General features: G+C 53.5%; 1 protein-coding gene across 3 annotated transcripts in view; it reads right to left on the bottom strand.

Annotated features, from left to right (window-relative positions):
• The window catches only part of fscn1a (fascin actin-bundling protein 1a), a 56,311-nt gene that overhangs the window by 16,931 nt on the left and 24,351 nt on the right, over positions 1–15,029 (bottom strand). For all 3 annotated transcript variants that reach the window (XR_011673674.1, XR_011673669.1, XM_071390901.1), the window contains exons 5-7: positions 6,207–6,363; positions 5,556–5,677; positions 1,712–1,879 (exon numbers count right to left, since the gene is read on the bottom strand). Coding sequence is in view for 1 of the 3 variants with exons in the window: in XM_071390901.1 (XP_071247002.1) it covers positions 1,712–1,879; positions 5,556–5,677; positions 6,207–6,363 (447 nt within the window). In the remaining 2 variants the exon portion in view is untranslated. The remainder of the gene's footprint in view (positions 1–1,711; positions 1,880–5,555; positions 5,678–6,206; positions 6,364–15,029) is intronic.

Genomic DNA, 15,029 nt, shown 5'->3' with positions numbered 1-15,029 from the left:
TATGAGGAGTCTGAGGAGAGGGGGAACCGTTTACAACAGGTACAACTATGAGGAGAGGGGAACCGTTTACAACAGGTACAACTATGAGGAGAGGGGGACCGTTTACAACAGGTACAACTACGAGGAGAGGGGAACCGTTTACAACAGGTACAACTATGAGGAGAGAGGGACCGTTTACAACAGGTACAACTATGAGGAGAGGGGGACCGTTTACAACAGGTACAACTATGAGGAGAAGGGAACCGTTTACAACAGGTACAACTATGAGGAGAGGGGGGACCGTTTACAACAGGTACAACTATGAGGAGTCTGAGGAGAGGGGGAACCGTTTACAACAGGTACAACTATGAGGAGAGGGGAACCGTTTACAACAGGTACAACTATGAGGAGAGGGGGGACCGTTTACAACAGGTACAACTGAGGAGAGAGGAACCGTTTACAACAGGTACAACTATGAGGAGAGGGGAACCGTTTACAACAGGTACAACTATGAGGAGAGGGGGACCATTTCCTCTGAGCTGTCAGACTACACCGTCCTCTGGAAAGGGCAGGCTAACTGCTCGTTGTCATGATGAGGTCCCCTCTAGTTCCTCTGAGCTGTCAGACTCTACACCGTCCTCTGGAAAGGGCAGGCTAACTGCTCGTTGTCATGATGAGTCCCCTCTAGTTCCTCTGAGCTGTCAGACTCTACACCGTCCTCTGGAAAGGGCAGGCTAACTGCTCGTTGTCATGATGAGTCCCCTCTAGTTCCTCTGAGCTGTCAGACTCTACACCGTCCTCTGGAAAGGACAGGCTAACTGCTCGTTGTCATGATGAGGTCCCTCTAGTTCCTCTGAGCTGTCAGACTCGACACCGTCCTCTGGAAAGGGCAGGCTAACTGCTCGTTGTCATGATGAGTCCCCTCTAGGTCCTCTGAGCTGTCAGACTCGACACCGTCCTCTGGAAAGGGCAGGCTAACTGCTCGTTGTCATGATGAGTCCCCTCTAGTTCCTCTGAGCTGTCAGACTCTACACCGTCCTCTGGAAAGGGCAGGCTAACTGCTCATCCAAACATACAATCCCATTATTGTGTCTGTGTTAGTCTGCCCAGCTAAAGCCCCTAACATTAGTTTGGGAAGCCGATGACAATCTGTACCATGTATGTCTGTACTGACCCTGTAGGCCCCCTCTCTGAATGTCAGAGTAAAGTAGTGTGTGTGTGTGTGTGTGTGTGTGTGTGTGTGTGTGTGTGTGTGTGTGTGTGTGTGTGTGTGTGCTAACCCTGTAAACTGTAGGCCCCCTCTCTGAAGGACAGGGTAAAGTAGTGTGTGTGTGTGTGTGTACTAACCCTGTAAACTGTAGGCCCCCTCTCTGAAGGACAGGGTAAAGTAGTGTGTGTGTGTGTGTGTGTGTGTGTGTGTGTGTGTGTGTGTGTGTGTGTACTAACCCTGTAAACTCTAGGCCCCCTCTCTGAAGGCCAGGGTAAAGTAGTGTGTGTGTACTAACCCTGTAAACCCCCTCTCTGAAGGACAGGGTAAAGTAGTGTGTGTGTACTAACCCTGTAAACCCCCTCTCTGAAGGACAGGGTAAAGTAGTGTGTGTGTGTGTGTACTAACCCTGTAAACTCTAGGCCCCCTCTCTGAAGGCCAGGGTAAAGTAGTGTGTGTGTACTAACCCTGTAAACCCCCTCTCTGAAGGACAGGGTAAAGTAGTGTGTGTGTGTGTGTACTAACCCTGTAAACTGTAGGCCCCCTCTCTGAAGGACAGGGTAAAGTAGTCGTACGAGGAACGGTTGGAGTCCAGGGTTCCTGTGACCTTACGACACCCGATGAAACCGTGTTCCCCACGGAGGACAATGATTGGACGGTTGATCAGCTTCATCAGGAACTCCTCAGACTCACCTGGAAGGATAAACACACATTACCCATGTCGTCAAAGACCAAAGGTTATACCCTCCTCTCCCCGGGGTGTTGGCCAGCACCCTCCTAGCCCAGGGGGACACCCTCCTCTCCCCGGGGTGTTGCCCAGCACCCTCCTAGCCCGGGGGGACACCCTCCTCTCCCCGGGGTGTTGCCCAGCACCCTCCTAGCCCGGGGGGACACCCTCCTCTCCCCGGGGTGTTGCCCAGCACCCTCCTAGCCCGGGGGGACACCCTCCTCTCCCTGGGGTGTTGCCCAGCACCCTCCGAGCCACTCTCCTAGCCCGGGGGGACACTCTCCAAGCCCGGGGGGGACACTCTCCAAGCCCGGGGGGGACACTCTCCAAGCCCGGGGGGGGACACTCTCCTAGCCCGGGGGGGGACACTCTCCTAGCCCGGGGGGGGTCACTCTCCTAGCCCGGGGGGGGACACTCTCCTAGCCCGGGGGGGGACACTCTCCTAGCCCGGGGGGGGACACTCTCCTAGCCCCGGGGGGGGATACTCTCCTAGCCCCGGGGGGACACTCTCCTAGCCCGGGGGGACACTCTCCTAGCCCCGGGGGGACACTCTCCGAGCCCCGGGGGGACACTCTCCGAGCCCCGGGGGGACACTCTCCGAGCCCCGGGGGGACACTCTCCGAGCCCCGGAGCCTCTCTGCTCTCTTCAACTCCTTATGGAACTGTCTTGCTAAACACTGATGTGACCCTTGAACCAAGTCACCTGGAATAGGGAGAGCCTGACTAGGAGTTGGTATGACCCTTGAACCAAGTCATCTGGAACAGGGAGAGCCTGACTAGGAGTTGGTATGACCCGGAGAGACTGACTAGGAGTTGGTATGACCCTTGAACCAAGTCATCTGGAACAGGGAGAGCCTGACTAGGAGTTGGTATGACCCTTGAACCAAGTCATCTGGAACAGGGAGAGCCTGACTAGGAGTTGGTATGACCCTTGAACCAAGTCATCTGGAACAGGGAGAGCCTGACTAGGAGTTGGTATGACCCTTGAACCATATGGAACAGGGAGAGACTGACTAGGAGTTGGTATGACCCTTGAACCAAGTCATCTGGAACAGGGAGAGCCTGACTAGGAGTTGGTATGACCCGGAGAGACTGACTAGGAGTTGGTATGACCCTTGAACCAAGTCATCTGGAACAGGGAGAGCCTGACTAGGAGTTGGTATGACCCGGAGAGACTGACTAGGAGTTGGTATGACCCTTGAACCAAGTCATCTGGAACAGGGAGAGCCTGACTAGGAGTTGGTATGACCCGGAGAGACTGACTAGGAGTTGGTATGACCCTTGAACCAAGTCATCTTGAACAGGGAGAGACTGACTAGGAGTTGGTATGACCCTTGAACCATATGGAACAGGGAGAGGCTGACTAGGAGTTGGTATGACCCTTGAACCATCTGGAACAGGGAGAGACTGACTGGGAGTTGGTATGACCCTTGAACAAGTCATCTGGAACAGGGAGAGACTGACTAGGAGTTGGTATGACCCTTGAACAAGTCACCTGGAACAGGGAGAGCCTGACTAGGAGTTGGTATGACCCGGAGAGACTGACTAGGAGTTGGTATGACCCTTGAACCAAGTCATCTGGAACAGGGAGAGCCTGACTAGGAGTTGGTATGACCCTTGAACCAAGTCATCTGGAACAGGGAGAGCCTGACTAGGAGTTGGTATGACCCGGAGAGACTGACTAGGAGTTGGTATGACCCTTGAACCAAGTCATCTGGAACAGGGAGAGCCTGACTAGGAGTTGGTATGACCCTTGAACCAAGTCATCTGGAACAGGGAGAGCCTGACTAGGAGTTGGTATGACCCGGAGAGACTGACTAGGAGTTGGTATGACCCTTGAACCAAGTCATCTTGAACAGGGAGAGACTGACTAGGAGTTGGTATGACCCTTGAACCATATGGAACAGGGAGAGGCTGACTAGGAGTTGGTATGACCCTTGAACCATCTGGAACAGGGAGAGACTGACTGGGAGTTGGTATGACCCTTGAACCCAGTCATCTGGAACAGGGAGAGACTGACTAGGAGTTGGTATGACCCTTGAACCAAATCATATTGAACAGGGAGAGCCTGACTAGGAGTTGGTATGACCCGGAGAGACTGACTAGGAGTTGGTATGACCCTTGAACCAAGTCATCTGGAACAGGGAGAGACTGACTAGGAGTTGGTATGACCCTTGAACCATCTGGAACAGGGAGAGACTGACTAGGAGTTGGTATGACCCTTGAACCATATGGAACAGGGAGAGACTGACTAGGAGTTGGTATGACCCTTGAACCATATGGAACAGGGAGAGACTGACTAGGAGTTGGTATGACCCTTGAACCATATGGAACAGGGAGAGACTGACTAGGAGTTGGTATGACCCTTGAACCATATGGAACAGGGAGAGGCTGACTAGGAGTTGGTATGACCCTTGAACCCAGTCATCTGGAACAGGGAGAGACTGACTAGGAGTTGGTATGACCCTTGAACCCAGTCATCTGGAACAGGGAGAGACTGACTAGGAGTTGGTATGACCCTTGAACCAAGTCATCTGGAACAGGGAGAGACTGACTAGGAGTTGGTATGACCCTTGAACCAAATCATATTGAACAGGGAGAGGCTGACTAGGAGTTGGTATGACCCTTGAACCAAGTCATCTGGAACAGGGAGAGCCTGACTAGGAGTTGGTATGACCCGGAGAGACTGACTAGGAGTTGGTATGACCCTTGAACCAAGTCATCTGGAACAGGGAGAGACTGACTAGGAGTTGGTATGACCCTTGAACCATCTGGAACAGGGAGAGACTGACTAGGAGTTGGTATGACCCTTGAACCATATGGAACAGGGAGAGACTGACTAGGAGTTGGTATGACCCTTGAACCATATGGAACAGGGAGAGACTGACTAGGAGTTGGTATGACCCTTGAACCATATGGAACAGGGAGAGACTGACTAGGAGTTGGTATGACCCTTGAACCAAGTCATCTGGAACAGGGAGAGACTGACTAGGAGTTGGTATGACCCTTGAACCAAGTCATCTGGAACAGGGAGAGACTGACTAGGAGTTGGTATGACCCTTGAACCAAGTCATCTGGAACAGGGAGAGACTGACTAGGAGTTGGTATGACCCTTGAACCATCTGGAACAGGGAGAGACTGACTAGGAGTTGGTATGACCCTTGAACCATATGGAACAGGGAGAGACTGACTAGGAGTTGGTATGACCCTTGAACCAAGTCATCTGGAACAGGGAGAGACTGACTAGGAGTTGGTATGACCCTTGAACCATCTGGAACAGGGAGAGACTGACTAGGAGTTGGTATGACCCTTGAACCATCTGGAACAGGGAGAGACTGACTAGGAGTTGGTATGACCCTTGAACCATATGGAACAGGGAGAGACTGACTAGGAGTTGGTATGACCCTTGAACCAAGTCATCTGGAACAGGGAGAGACTGACTAGGAGTTGGTATGACCCTTGAACCAAGTCATCTGGAACAGGGAGAGACTGACTAGGAGTTGGTATGACCCTTGAACCATCTGGAACAGGGAGAGACTGACTAGGAGTTGGTATGACCCTTGAACCATATGGAACAGGGAGAGGCTGACTAGTGTTGCTCTTTACTACCCAGAAGGCAGAGCGGTTGTAACACACACTGACCGGCAACGTCGACGGTCGCGGCTAGCTGGCCGTTCTTCTTGGCGGCGACGTATTTCCCGTTGGCGGCGCGGAGAGTCAGCTTCTTACCACAGTACTCCATGTCAAAGTAGCAGTTGGCAGTCCTGCACACACACACACACACACACACACACACACACACACACACAGGATTAATATACTTCTCAACAGGGTAGAACATTGTAACACAGGAACACCGAGGCAGAGAGCGATTACTGGAGCCTTTATGGAGCGAAGAGGCAGGGTGCTGAGGACGGGGGGGACGCGGCGCTGCAGCTAACGGTTTATTTACAGTTATTTATTATTTATTTACATTTATTTATTATTTACAGTTATTTATTATTTACGGTTATTTATTATTTACAGTTATTTATTAGTCCCCACAAGAACAGTAAACAAACAAAAACCTGACTAACTGGGGACATTTTGTTAGTCCCCACGATGTCAAAACACAAATTCTAACGGGGTTGAGGTTCGGGGTTTGGGTTCGGGTAAGAGTACGGGTTAGGGTTTAGGGAAAATAGGATTCTGAATGGGACTGAAATGTGTGTACCCACACGGTTAGCTGTACAAGACCGTGTGTGTGTGTGTGTGTGTGTGTGTGTGTGTGTGTGTGTGTGTGTGTATTATTACTTAGTGGAGGCGGTACACTGTAATCCTCCAGAGGTGGTGAGGGTCCAGTACTTCCCGGCGGCGGTCCGGAACGCACACTTCCTGTTCTCACGACTCATCTCCACCTGGAACACTTCCTGGTCTCCCTCCTCGTCCTGATTGGCTGACAGGTCCATGCCTAGGCGGGGCCAAGGAGAGCAGGGTTAGAAACTGACAGAGGATCAGGAACGAGCAGAAACGCACTACAGATTTGTACAAAACATTAAAAACACCTCCCTGATATTGAGTTGCAGCCCCCTTTGGCCCTCAGAACTGCCCTAATTAGTCAGGGCATGGACTCTACAAGGTGTCGAAAGCTTCCCACGTGTCAAGTTGGCTGGTGGTGGACCATTCTTGATACACACAGTTGAGCGTGAAAAACCCAGCAGCGTTGCAGTTCTTGACGCAAACCGGTGCGCCTGGCACCTACTACCATACCCCGTTCAAACGCACTTAAATATTTTGTCTTGCCCATTCACCCTCTGAATGGCACACATACACAATCCATGTCTCAAGGCTTAAAAATCCTTCTTTAACCCGTCTCCTCCCCTTCATCTACACTGATTGAAGTGGATTTAACAGGTGACATCAACACGGGATCATATCTTTCACCTGGATTCACCTGGTCAGTCTGTCATGGAAGGAGCAGTGTACACACACTCCCAAGTCAGTCACACCAAGTGTGTCATTACCAGGCTTCCATACGTCAGCCCGTCGGCGACAAGCAGCGACGCACTACAGTCCGTGACGAGCAGCGACGCACTACAGTCCGTGACGAGCAGCGACGCACTACAGTCCGTCACGAGCAGCGACGCACTACAGTCCGTCACGAGCAGCGACGCACTACAGTCCGTCACGAGCAGCGACGCACTACAGTCCGTCACGAGCAGCGACGCACTACAGTCCGTCACGAGCAGCGACGCACTACAGTCCGTCACGAGCAGCGACGCACTACAGTCCGTCACGAGCAGCGACGCACTACAGTCCGTCACGAGCAGCGACGCACTACAGTCCGTCACGAGCAGCAGCGACACTACAGTCCGTCACCAGCAGCAGCGACACTACAGTCCGTCACCAGCAGCAGCGACACTACAGTCCGTCACCAGCAGCAGCGACACTACAGTCCGTCACCAGCAGCAGCGACACTACAGTCCGTCACCAGCAGCAGCGACACTACAGTCCGTCACGAGCAGCAGCGACGCTACAGTCCGTCACGAGCAGCAGCGACGCTACAGTCCGTCACGAGCAGCAGCGACGCTACAGTCCGTCACGAGCAGCAGCGACGCTACAGTCCGTCACGAGCAGCAGCGACGCTACAGTCCGTCACGAGCAGCAGCGACGCTACAGTCCGTCACGAGCAGCAGCGACGCTACAGTCCGTCACGAGCAGCAGCGACGCTACAGTCCGTCACGAGCAGCAGCGACGCTACAGTCCGTCACGAGCAGCAGCGACGCTACAGTCCGTCACACGCAGCAGCGACGCTACAGTCCGTCACGAGCAGCAGCGACGCTACAGTCCGTCACGAGCAGCAGCGACGCTACAGTCCGTCACGAGCAGCAGCGACGCTACAGTCCGTCACGAGCAGCAGCGACGCTACAGTCCGTCACGAGCAGCAGCGACGCTACAGTCCGTCACGAGCAGCAGCGACGCTACAGTCCGTCACGAGGAGCAGCGACGCACTACAGTCCGTCACGAGCAGCGACGCACTACAGTCCGTCACGAGCAGCGACGCACTACAGTCCGTCACGAGCAGCGACGCACTACAGTCCGTCACGAGCAGCGACGCACTACAGTCCGTCACGAGCAGCGACGCACTACAGTCCGTCACGAGCAGCGACGCACTACAGTCCGTCACGAGCAGCGACGCACTACAGTCCGTCACGAGCAGCGACGCACTACAGTCCGTCACGAGCAGCGACGCACTACAGTCCGTCACGAGCAACGACGCACTACAGTCCGTCACGAGCAGCGACGCACTACAGTCCGTCACGAGCAGCGACGCACTACAGTCCGTCACGAGCAGCGACGCACTACAGTCCGTCACGAGCAGCGACGCACTACAGTCCGTCACGAGCAGCGACGCACTACAGTCCGTCACGAGCAGCAGCGACGCTACAGTCCGTCACGAGCAGCAGCGACGCTACAGTCCGTCACGAGCAGCAGCGACGCTACAGTCCGTCACGAGCAGCAGCGACGCTACAGTCCGTCACGAGCAGCAGCGACGCTACAGTCCGTCACGAGCAGCAGCGACGCTACAGTCCGTCACGAGCAGCAGCGACGCTACAGTCCGTCACGAGCAGCAGCGACGCTACAGTCCGTCACGAGCAGCAGCGACGCTACAGTCCGTCACGAGCAGCAGCGACGCTACAGTCCGTCACGAGCAGCAGCGACGCTACAGTCCGTCACGAGCAGCAGCGACGCTACAGTCCGTCACAAGCAGCAGCGACGCTACAGTCCGTCACACGCAGCAGCGACGCTACAGTCCGTCACAAGCAGCAGCGACACTACAGTCCGTCACAAGCAGCAGCGACACTACAGTCCGTGACAAGCAGCAGCGACACAGTCCGTCACGAGCAGCGACACTACAGTCCGTGACGAGCAGCGACGCTACAGTCCGTCACAAGCAGCAGCGACACTACAGTCCGTGACAAGCAGCAGCGACACTACAGTCCGTGACAAGCAGCAGCGACACTACAGTCCGTGACAAGCAGCAGCGACACTACAGTCCGTCACAAGCAGCGACACTACAGTCCGTGACAAGCAGCAGCGACACTACAGTCCGTGACAAGCAGCAGCGACACTACAGTCCGTAACAAGCAGCAGCGACGCTACAGTCCGTCACAAGCAGCAGCGACGCTACAGTCCGTCACGAGCAGCAGCGACGCTACAGTCCGTCACGAGCAGCAGCGACGCTACAGTCCGTCACACGCAGCAGCGACGCTACAGTCCGTCACACGCAGCAGCGACACTACAGTCCGTCACAAGCAGCAGCGACACTACAGTCCGTCACAAGCAGCAGCGACACTACAGTCCGTGACAAGCAGCAGCGACACAGTCCGTCACGAGCAGCGACACTACAGTCCGTGACGAGCAGCGACGCTACAGTCCGTCACAAGCAGCAGCGACACTACAGTCCGTGACAAGCAGCAGCGACACTACAGTCCGTGACAAGCAGCAGCGACACTACAGTCCGTCACAAGCAGCGACACTACAGTCCGTGACAAGCAGCAGCGACACTACAGTCCGTGACAAGCAGCAGCGACACTACAGTCCGTGACAAGCAGCAGCTACACTACAGTCCGTGACAAGCAGCAGCAACACTACAGTCCGTGACAAGCAGCGACACTACAGTCCGTGACAAGCAGCGACACTACAGTCCATCACAAGCAGCGACACTACAGTCCGTGACAAGCAGCGACACTACAGTCCGTGACAAGCAGCGACACTACAGTCCGTCAGACACATACTGTCTGGTCAGGATCAGCAACATTAACGGAGCAACATCAGAGAACTGGGATTAGAGGATGTCCTACAGCTGTACACACACACACACACACACACCTAAACACACCTAAACACACCTAAACACACAGCTGCCAGGCTACAGCCAGGCCCCTGCCACAGCTCCAGGGTTTAATCCCCCGTGGAATTATGGGTTATAAAGCAGTTAGGACACAGCCAGAGGAATGAAAGATTGCGGAGCACCAGAGGTCATTCATCACATCAGGAGCACATAAAGACAGAAACACAGAGACATGAGTCAGCTACAGAACACAGCCAGCTTTGTCTGGCCTGGCCGGAGCGGCAGAGGGCCCCGTCGGGCCTGGCCGGAGCGGCAGAGGGCCCCGTCCGGCCTGGCCGGAGCGGCAGAGGGCCCCGTCCGGCCTGGCCGGCGCGGCAGAGGGCCCCGTCCGGCCTGGCCGGCGCGGCAGAGGGCCCCGTCCGGCCTGGCCGGCGCGGCAGAGGGCCCCGTCGGGGCTGGCCGGAGCGGCAGAGGGCCCCGTCGGGGCTGGCCGGAGCGGCAGAGGGCCCCGTCCGGCCTGGCCGGAGCGGCAGAGGGCCCCGTCCGGCCTGGCCGGCGCGGCAGAGGGCCCCGTCGGGGCTGGCCGGAGCGGCAGAGGGCCCCGTCGGGGCTGGCCGGAGCGGCAGAGGGCCCCGTCTGGCCTGGCCGGAGCGGCAGAGGGCCCCGTCTGGCCTGGCCGGAGCGGCAGAGGGCCCCGTCGTTTCAGAACCTCTCTCTCACTCCCGTTTCAGAACCTCTCTCTCTCCCGTTTCAGAACCTCTCTCTCTCTCCCGTTTCAGAACCTCTCTCTCTCTCCCGTTTCAGAACCTCTCTCTCTCTCCCGTTTCAGAACCTCTCTCTCTCTCCCGTTTCAGAACCTCTCTCTCTCTCCCGTTTCAGAACCTCTCTCTCTCCCCCGTTTCAGAACCTCTCTCTCTCCCCCGTTTCAGAACCTCTCTCTCTCCCCCGTTTCAGAACCCCTCTCTCTCTCCCGTTTCAGAACCCCTCTCTCTCTCCCGTTTCAGAACCCCTCTCTCTCTCCCGTTTCAGAACCTCTCTCTCTCTCCCGTTTCAGAACCTCTCTCTCTCTCCCGTTTCAGAACCTCCCTCTCTCTCCCGTTTCAGAACCTCCCTCTCTCTCCCGTTTCAGAACCTCCCTCTCTCTCCCGTTTCAGAACCTCTCCCGTTTCAGAACCTCTCCCGTTTCAGAACCTCTCCCGTTTCAGAACCTCTCCCGTTTCAGAACCTCTCCCGTTTCAGAACCTCTCCCGTTTCAGAACCTCTCCCGTTTCAGAACCTCTCCCGTTTCAGAACCTCTCCCGTTTCAGAACCTCTCCCGTTTCAGAACCTCTCCCGTTTCAGAACCTCTCCCGTTTCAGAACCTCTCCCGTTTCAGAACCTCTCCCGTTTCAGAACCTCTCCCGTTTCAGAACCTCTCTCTCTCCCGTTTCAGAACCTCTCTCTCTCCCGTTTCAGAACCTCTCTCTCTCCCGTTTCAGAACCTCTCTCTCTCCCGTTGAGTGACTCCTGAAAAACTTTAACTCTACCCTCCAGGATATAGCTGGTTTCCACTGAGGTATGCAGACACACACACACCAAGATGACAACCACATGGTCATAATTGACTGACTGGAGCAGAGACAGCGAGGAGCAGGATGGGGAGGGTTTAACCCAGATCTGAGGGGGTTTAGAGAGTGTTGGTTGTCTATTGTAACGGGGTAGACAGGACAGATCTGAGGGGGTTTTAGAGAGTGTTGGTTGTCTATTGTAACGGGGTAGACAGGACAGATCTGAGAGGTTTTAGAGAGTGTTGGTAGACAGGACAGATCTGAGGGGGGTTTTAGAGAGTGTTGGTTGTCTATTGTAACGGGGTAGACAGGACAGATCTGAGGGGTTTTAGAGTGTTGGTTGTCTATTATAACGGGGTAGACAGAACAGATCTGAGGGGGGTTTTAGAGAGTGTTGGTTGTCTATTGTAACGGGGTAGACAGGACAGATCTGAGGGGGTTTTAGAGAGTGTTGGTTGTCTATTATAACGGGGTAGACAGGACAGATCTGAGGGGGTTTTAGAGAGTGTTGGTTGTCTATTTTAACGGGGTAGACAGGACAGATCTGAGGGGTTTTAGAGAGTGTTGGTTGTCTATTATAACGGGGTAGACAGGACAGATCTGAGGGGGGTTTTAGAGAGTGTTGGTTGTCTATTGTAACGGGGTAGACAGGACAGATCTGAGGGGGTTTTAGAGAGTGTTGGTTGTCTATTGTAACGGGGTAGACAGGACAGATCTGAGGGGTTTTAGAGAGTGTTGGTTGTCTATTGTAACAGGGTAGACAGGACAGATCTGAGGGAGTTTTAGAGAGTGTTGGTTGTCCATTGTAACGAGGTAGACAGGACAGATCTGAGGGGGTTTTAGAGAGTGTTGGTTGTCTATTGTAACGGGGTAGACAGGACAGATCTGAGGGGGTTTTAGAGAGTGTTGGTTGTCTATTGTAACGGGGTAGACAGGACAGATCTGAGGGGGTTTTAGAGAGTGTTGGTTGTCTATTGTAACGGGGTAGACAGGACAGATCTGAGGGGGTTTTAGAGAGTATTGGTTGTCTACCATGCAGACACCAGAACACACTGCTGCCAAGGGGTTACTAGGAGACAGTGTGTGTGTGTGTGTGTGTGTGTGTGTGTGTGTGTGTGTGTGTGTATCAGTAAAGGGGTGTATCATTCCTGGGTCGCTCGTCTTTTCAGTTTGCTGCAGCTAGCGACTGGAACGAGCTGCAACAAACACTCAAAACTGGACAGTTTTATCTCCATCTCTTCATTCAAAGACTCAAATCATGGACCCTCTTAATGTCTACTCTCTCCCTTCTTCTCCCCCTCCGTGACATCCTCTCTCTCTCTTCTTCTCCCCCTCCCTGTGACATCCTCTCTCTCTCTTCTTCTCCCCCTCCCTGTGACATCCTCTCTTCCTCTTCCTCTCCCCCTCCCAGGGCACTCTTACTGACAGTTGTGGCTGCTTTGTGTGATGTATTGTTGTCTCTACCTTCTTGACCTTTGTGCTGTTGTCTGTGCCCAGTAATGTTTGTACCATGTGTTGCTGCCATGTTTTATCGTCTTCGGTCTTTATGTTGTCTCTCTCATCGTGATGTGTGTTTTGTCCTGTAGTTTTAATCCCAGCCCCCTGTCCCTAACAGGACGTCTTTAGGCCGTCATTGTTCATAAGAATTTGTACTTAACCGACTTTCCTAGTTAAATAAAGGTTTAAAAATAAATGGTGACAACGGTGAAACGAGAACGTCTGATTGTGTTGGTCGTCTATTGTTCAACAGGAGAGCAGCTGGGATACATGGGGAGGCAGATCAGTCTGTTCTGCACACACAGATTATTACAGCAGCCCGCTACAGACAGGCAGCGCCAGCCACAGACAGACCGCCACAGACAGGCAGCGCCAGCCAGCAGACAGACAGACCGCTACAGACAGGCAGCGCCAGCCACAGACAGACAGACAGACAGCTACAGACAGGCAGCGCCAGCCACAGACAGACACAGACAGGCAGCACCAGCCACAGACATCGATACAGACTGGCAGCGCCAGCCACAGACAGACAGGCAGCGCCAGCCACAGACAGACCACTACAGACAGGCAGCACCAGCCCACTCCCTAGCCAGAACCCTGCCCCGCTGTAATCAGGAGAGAGAGAGACCAGACGAGAGAGCAGATGCAATCGTCATCACACTGCCCTATCCCCCATCTGGACAAGAGGATTACCTACGTCAGAATGCTGTTCATTGACTACAGCTCAGCATTCAACACCATAGTACCCTCCAAGCTCATCACTAAGCTGGAGACCCTGGGTCTCGACCCCGCCCTCTGCAACTGGGTCCTGGACTTCCTGACGCACCGCCCCCCAGGTGGTGAAAACCTTTTTTTACATGTAATGTGTACAACATGGTCTCAATATGATGCTTCATCACACTGCTGCTTCTGGGGTCCTAAAACAACTTCCTGTCTGAGGTAGACAACATGGTCTCAATATGATGCATCACACTGCTGCTTCTGGGCTCCTAAAACAACTTCCTGTCTGAGGTAGACAACATGGTCTCAATATGATGCTTCATCACACTGCTGCTTCTGGGCTCCTAAAACAACTTCCTGTCTGAGGTAGACAACATGGTCTCAATATGATGCTTCATCACACTGCTGCTTCTGGGCTCCTAAAACAACTTCCTGTCTGAGGTAGACAACATGGTCTCAATATGATGCATCATCACACTGCTGCTTCTGGGCTCCTAAAACAACTTCCTGTCTGAGGTAGACAACATGGTCTCAATATGATGCTTCATCACACTGCTGCTTCTGGGCTCCTAAAACAACTTCCTGTCTGAGGTAGACAACATGGTCTCAATATGATGCTTCATCACACTGCTGCTTCTGGGTTCCTAAAACAACTTCCTGTCTGAGGTAGACAACATGGTCTCAATATGATGCATCACACTGCTGCTTCTGGGCTCCTAAAACAACTTCCTGTCTGAGGTAGACAACATGGTCTCAATATGATGCTTCACACTGCTGCTTCTGGGTTCCTAAAACAACTTCCTGTCTGAGGTAGACAACATGGTCTCAATATGATGCTTCATCACACTGCTGCTTCTGGGCTCCTAAAACAACTTCCTGTCTGAGGTAGACAACATGGTCTCAATATGATGCATCACACTGCTGCTTCTGGGTTCCTAAAACAACTTCCTGTCTGAGGTAGACAACATGGTCTCAATATGATGCATCACACTGCTGCTTCTGGGCTCCTAAAACAACTTCCTGTCTGAGGTAGACAACATGGTCTCAATATGATGCTTCACACTGCTGCTTCTGGGTTCCTAAAACAACTTCCTGTCTGAGGTAGACAACATGGTCTCAATATGATGCTTCATCACACTGCTGCTTCTGGGCTCCTAAAACAACTTCCTGTCTGAGGTAGACAACATGGTCTCAATATGATGCTTCATCACACTGCTGCTTCTGGGTTCCTAAAACAACTTCCTGTCTGAGGTAGACAACATGGTCTCAATATGATGCTTCACACTGCTGCTTCTGGGCTCCTAAAACAACTTCCTGTCTGAGGTAGACAACATGGTCTCAATATGATGCTTCATCACACTGCTGCTTCTGGGCTCCTAAAACAACTTCCTGTCTGAGGTAGACAACATGGTCTCAATATGATGCTTCATCACACTGCTGCTTCTGGGCTCCTAAAACAACTTCCTGTCTGAGGTAGACAACATGGTCTCAATATGATGCATCACACTGCTGCTCCTG

Source organism: Salvelinus alpinus, chromosome 1, assembly GCF_045679555.1.
Source record: "Salvelinus alpinus chromosome 1, SLU_Salpinus.1, whole genome shotgun sequence".
Classification (NCBI taxonomy): Eukaryota; Metazoa; Chordata; class Actinopteri; order Salmoniformes; family Salmonidae; genus Salvelinus; species Salvelinus alpinus.
Note: the sequence above shows the minus strand (reverse complement) of the source record. Positions and strands in the feature narration are given on the sequence as shown.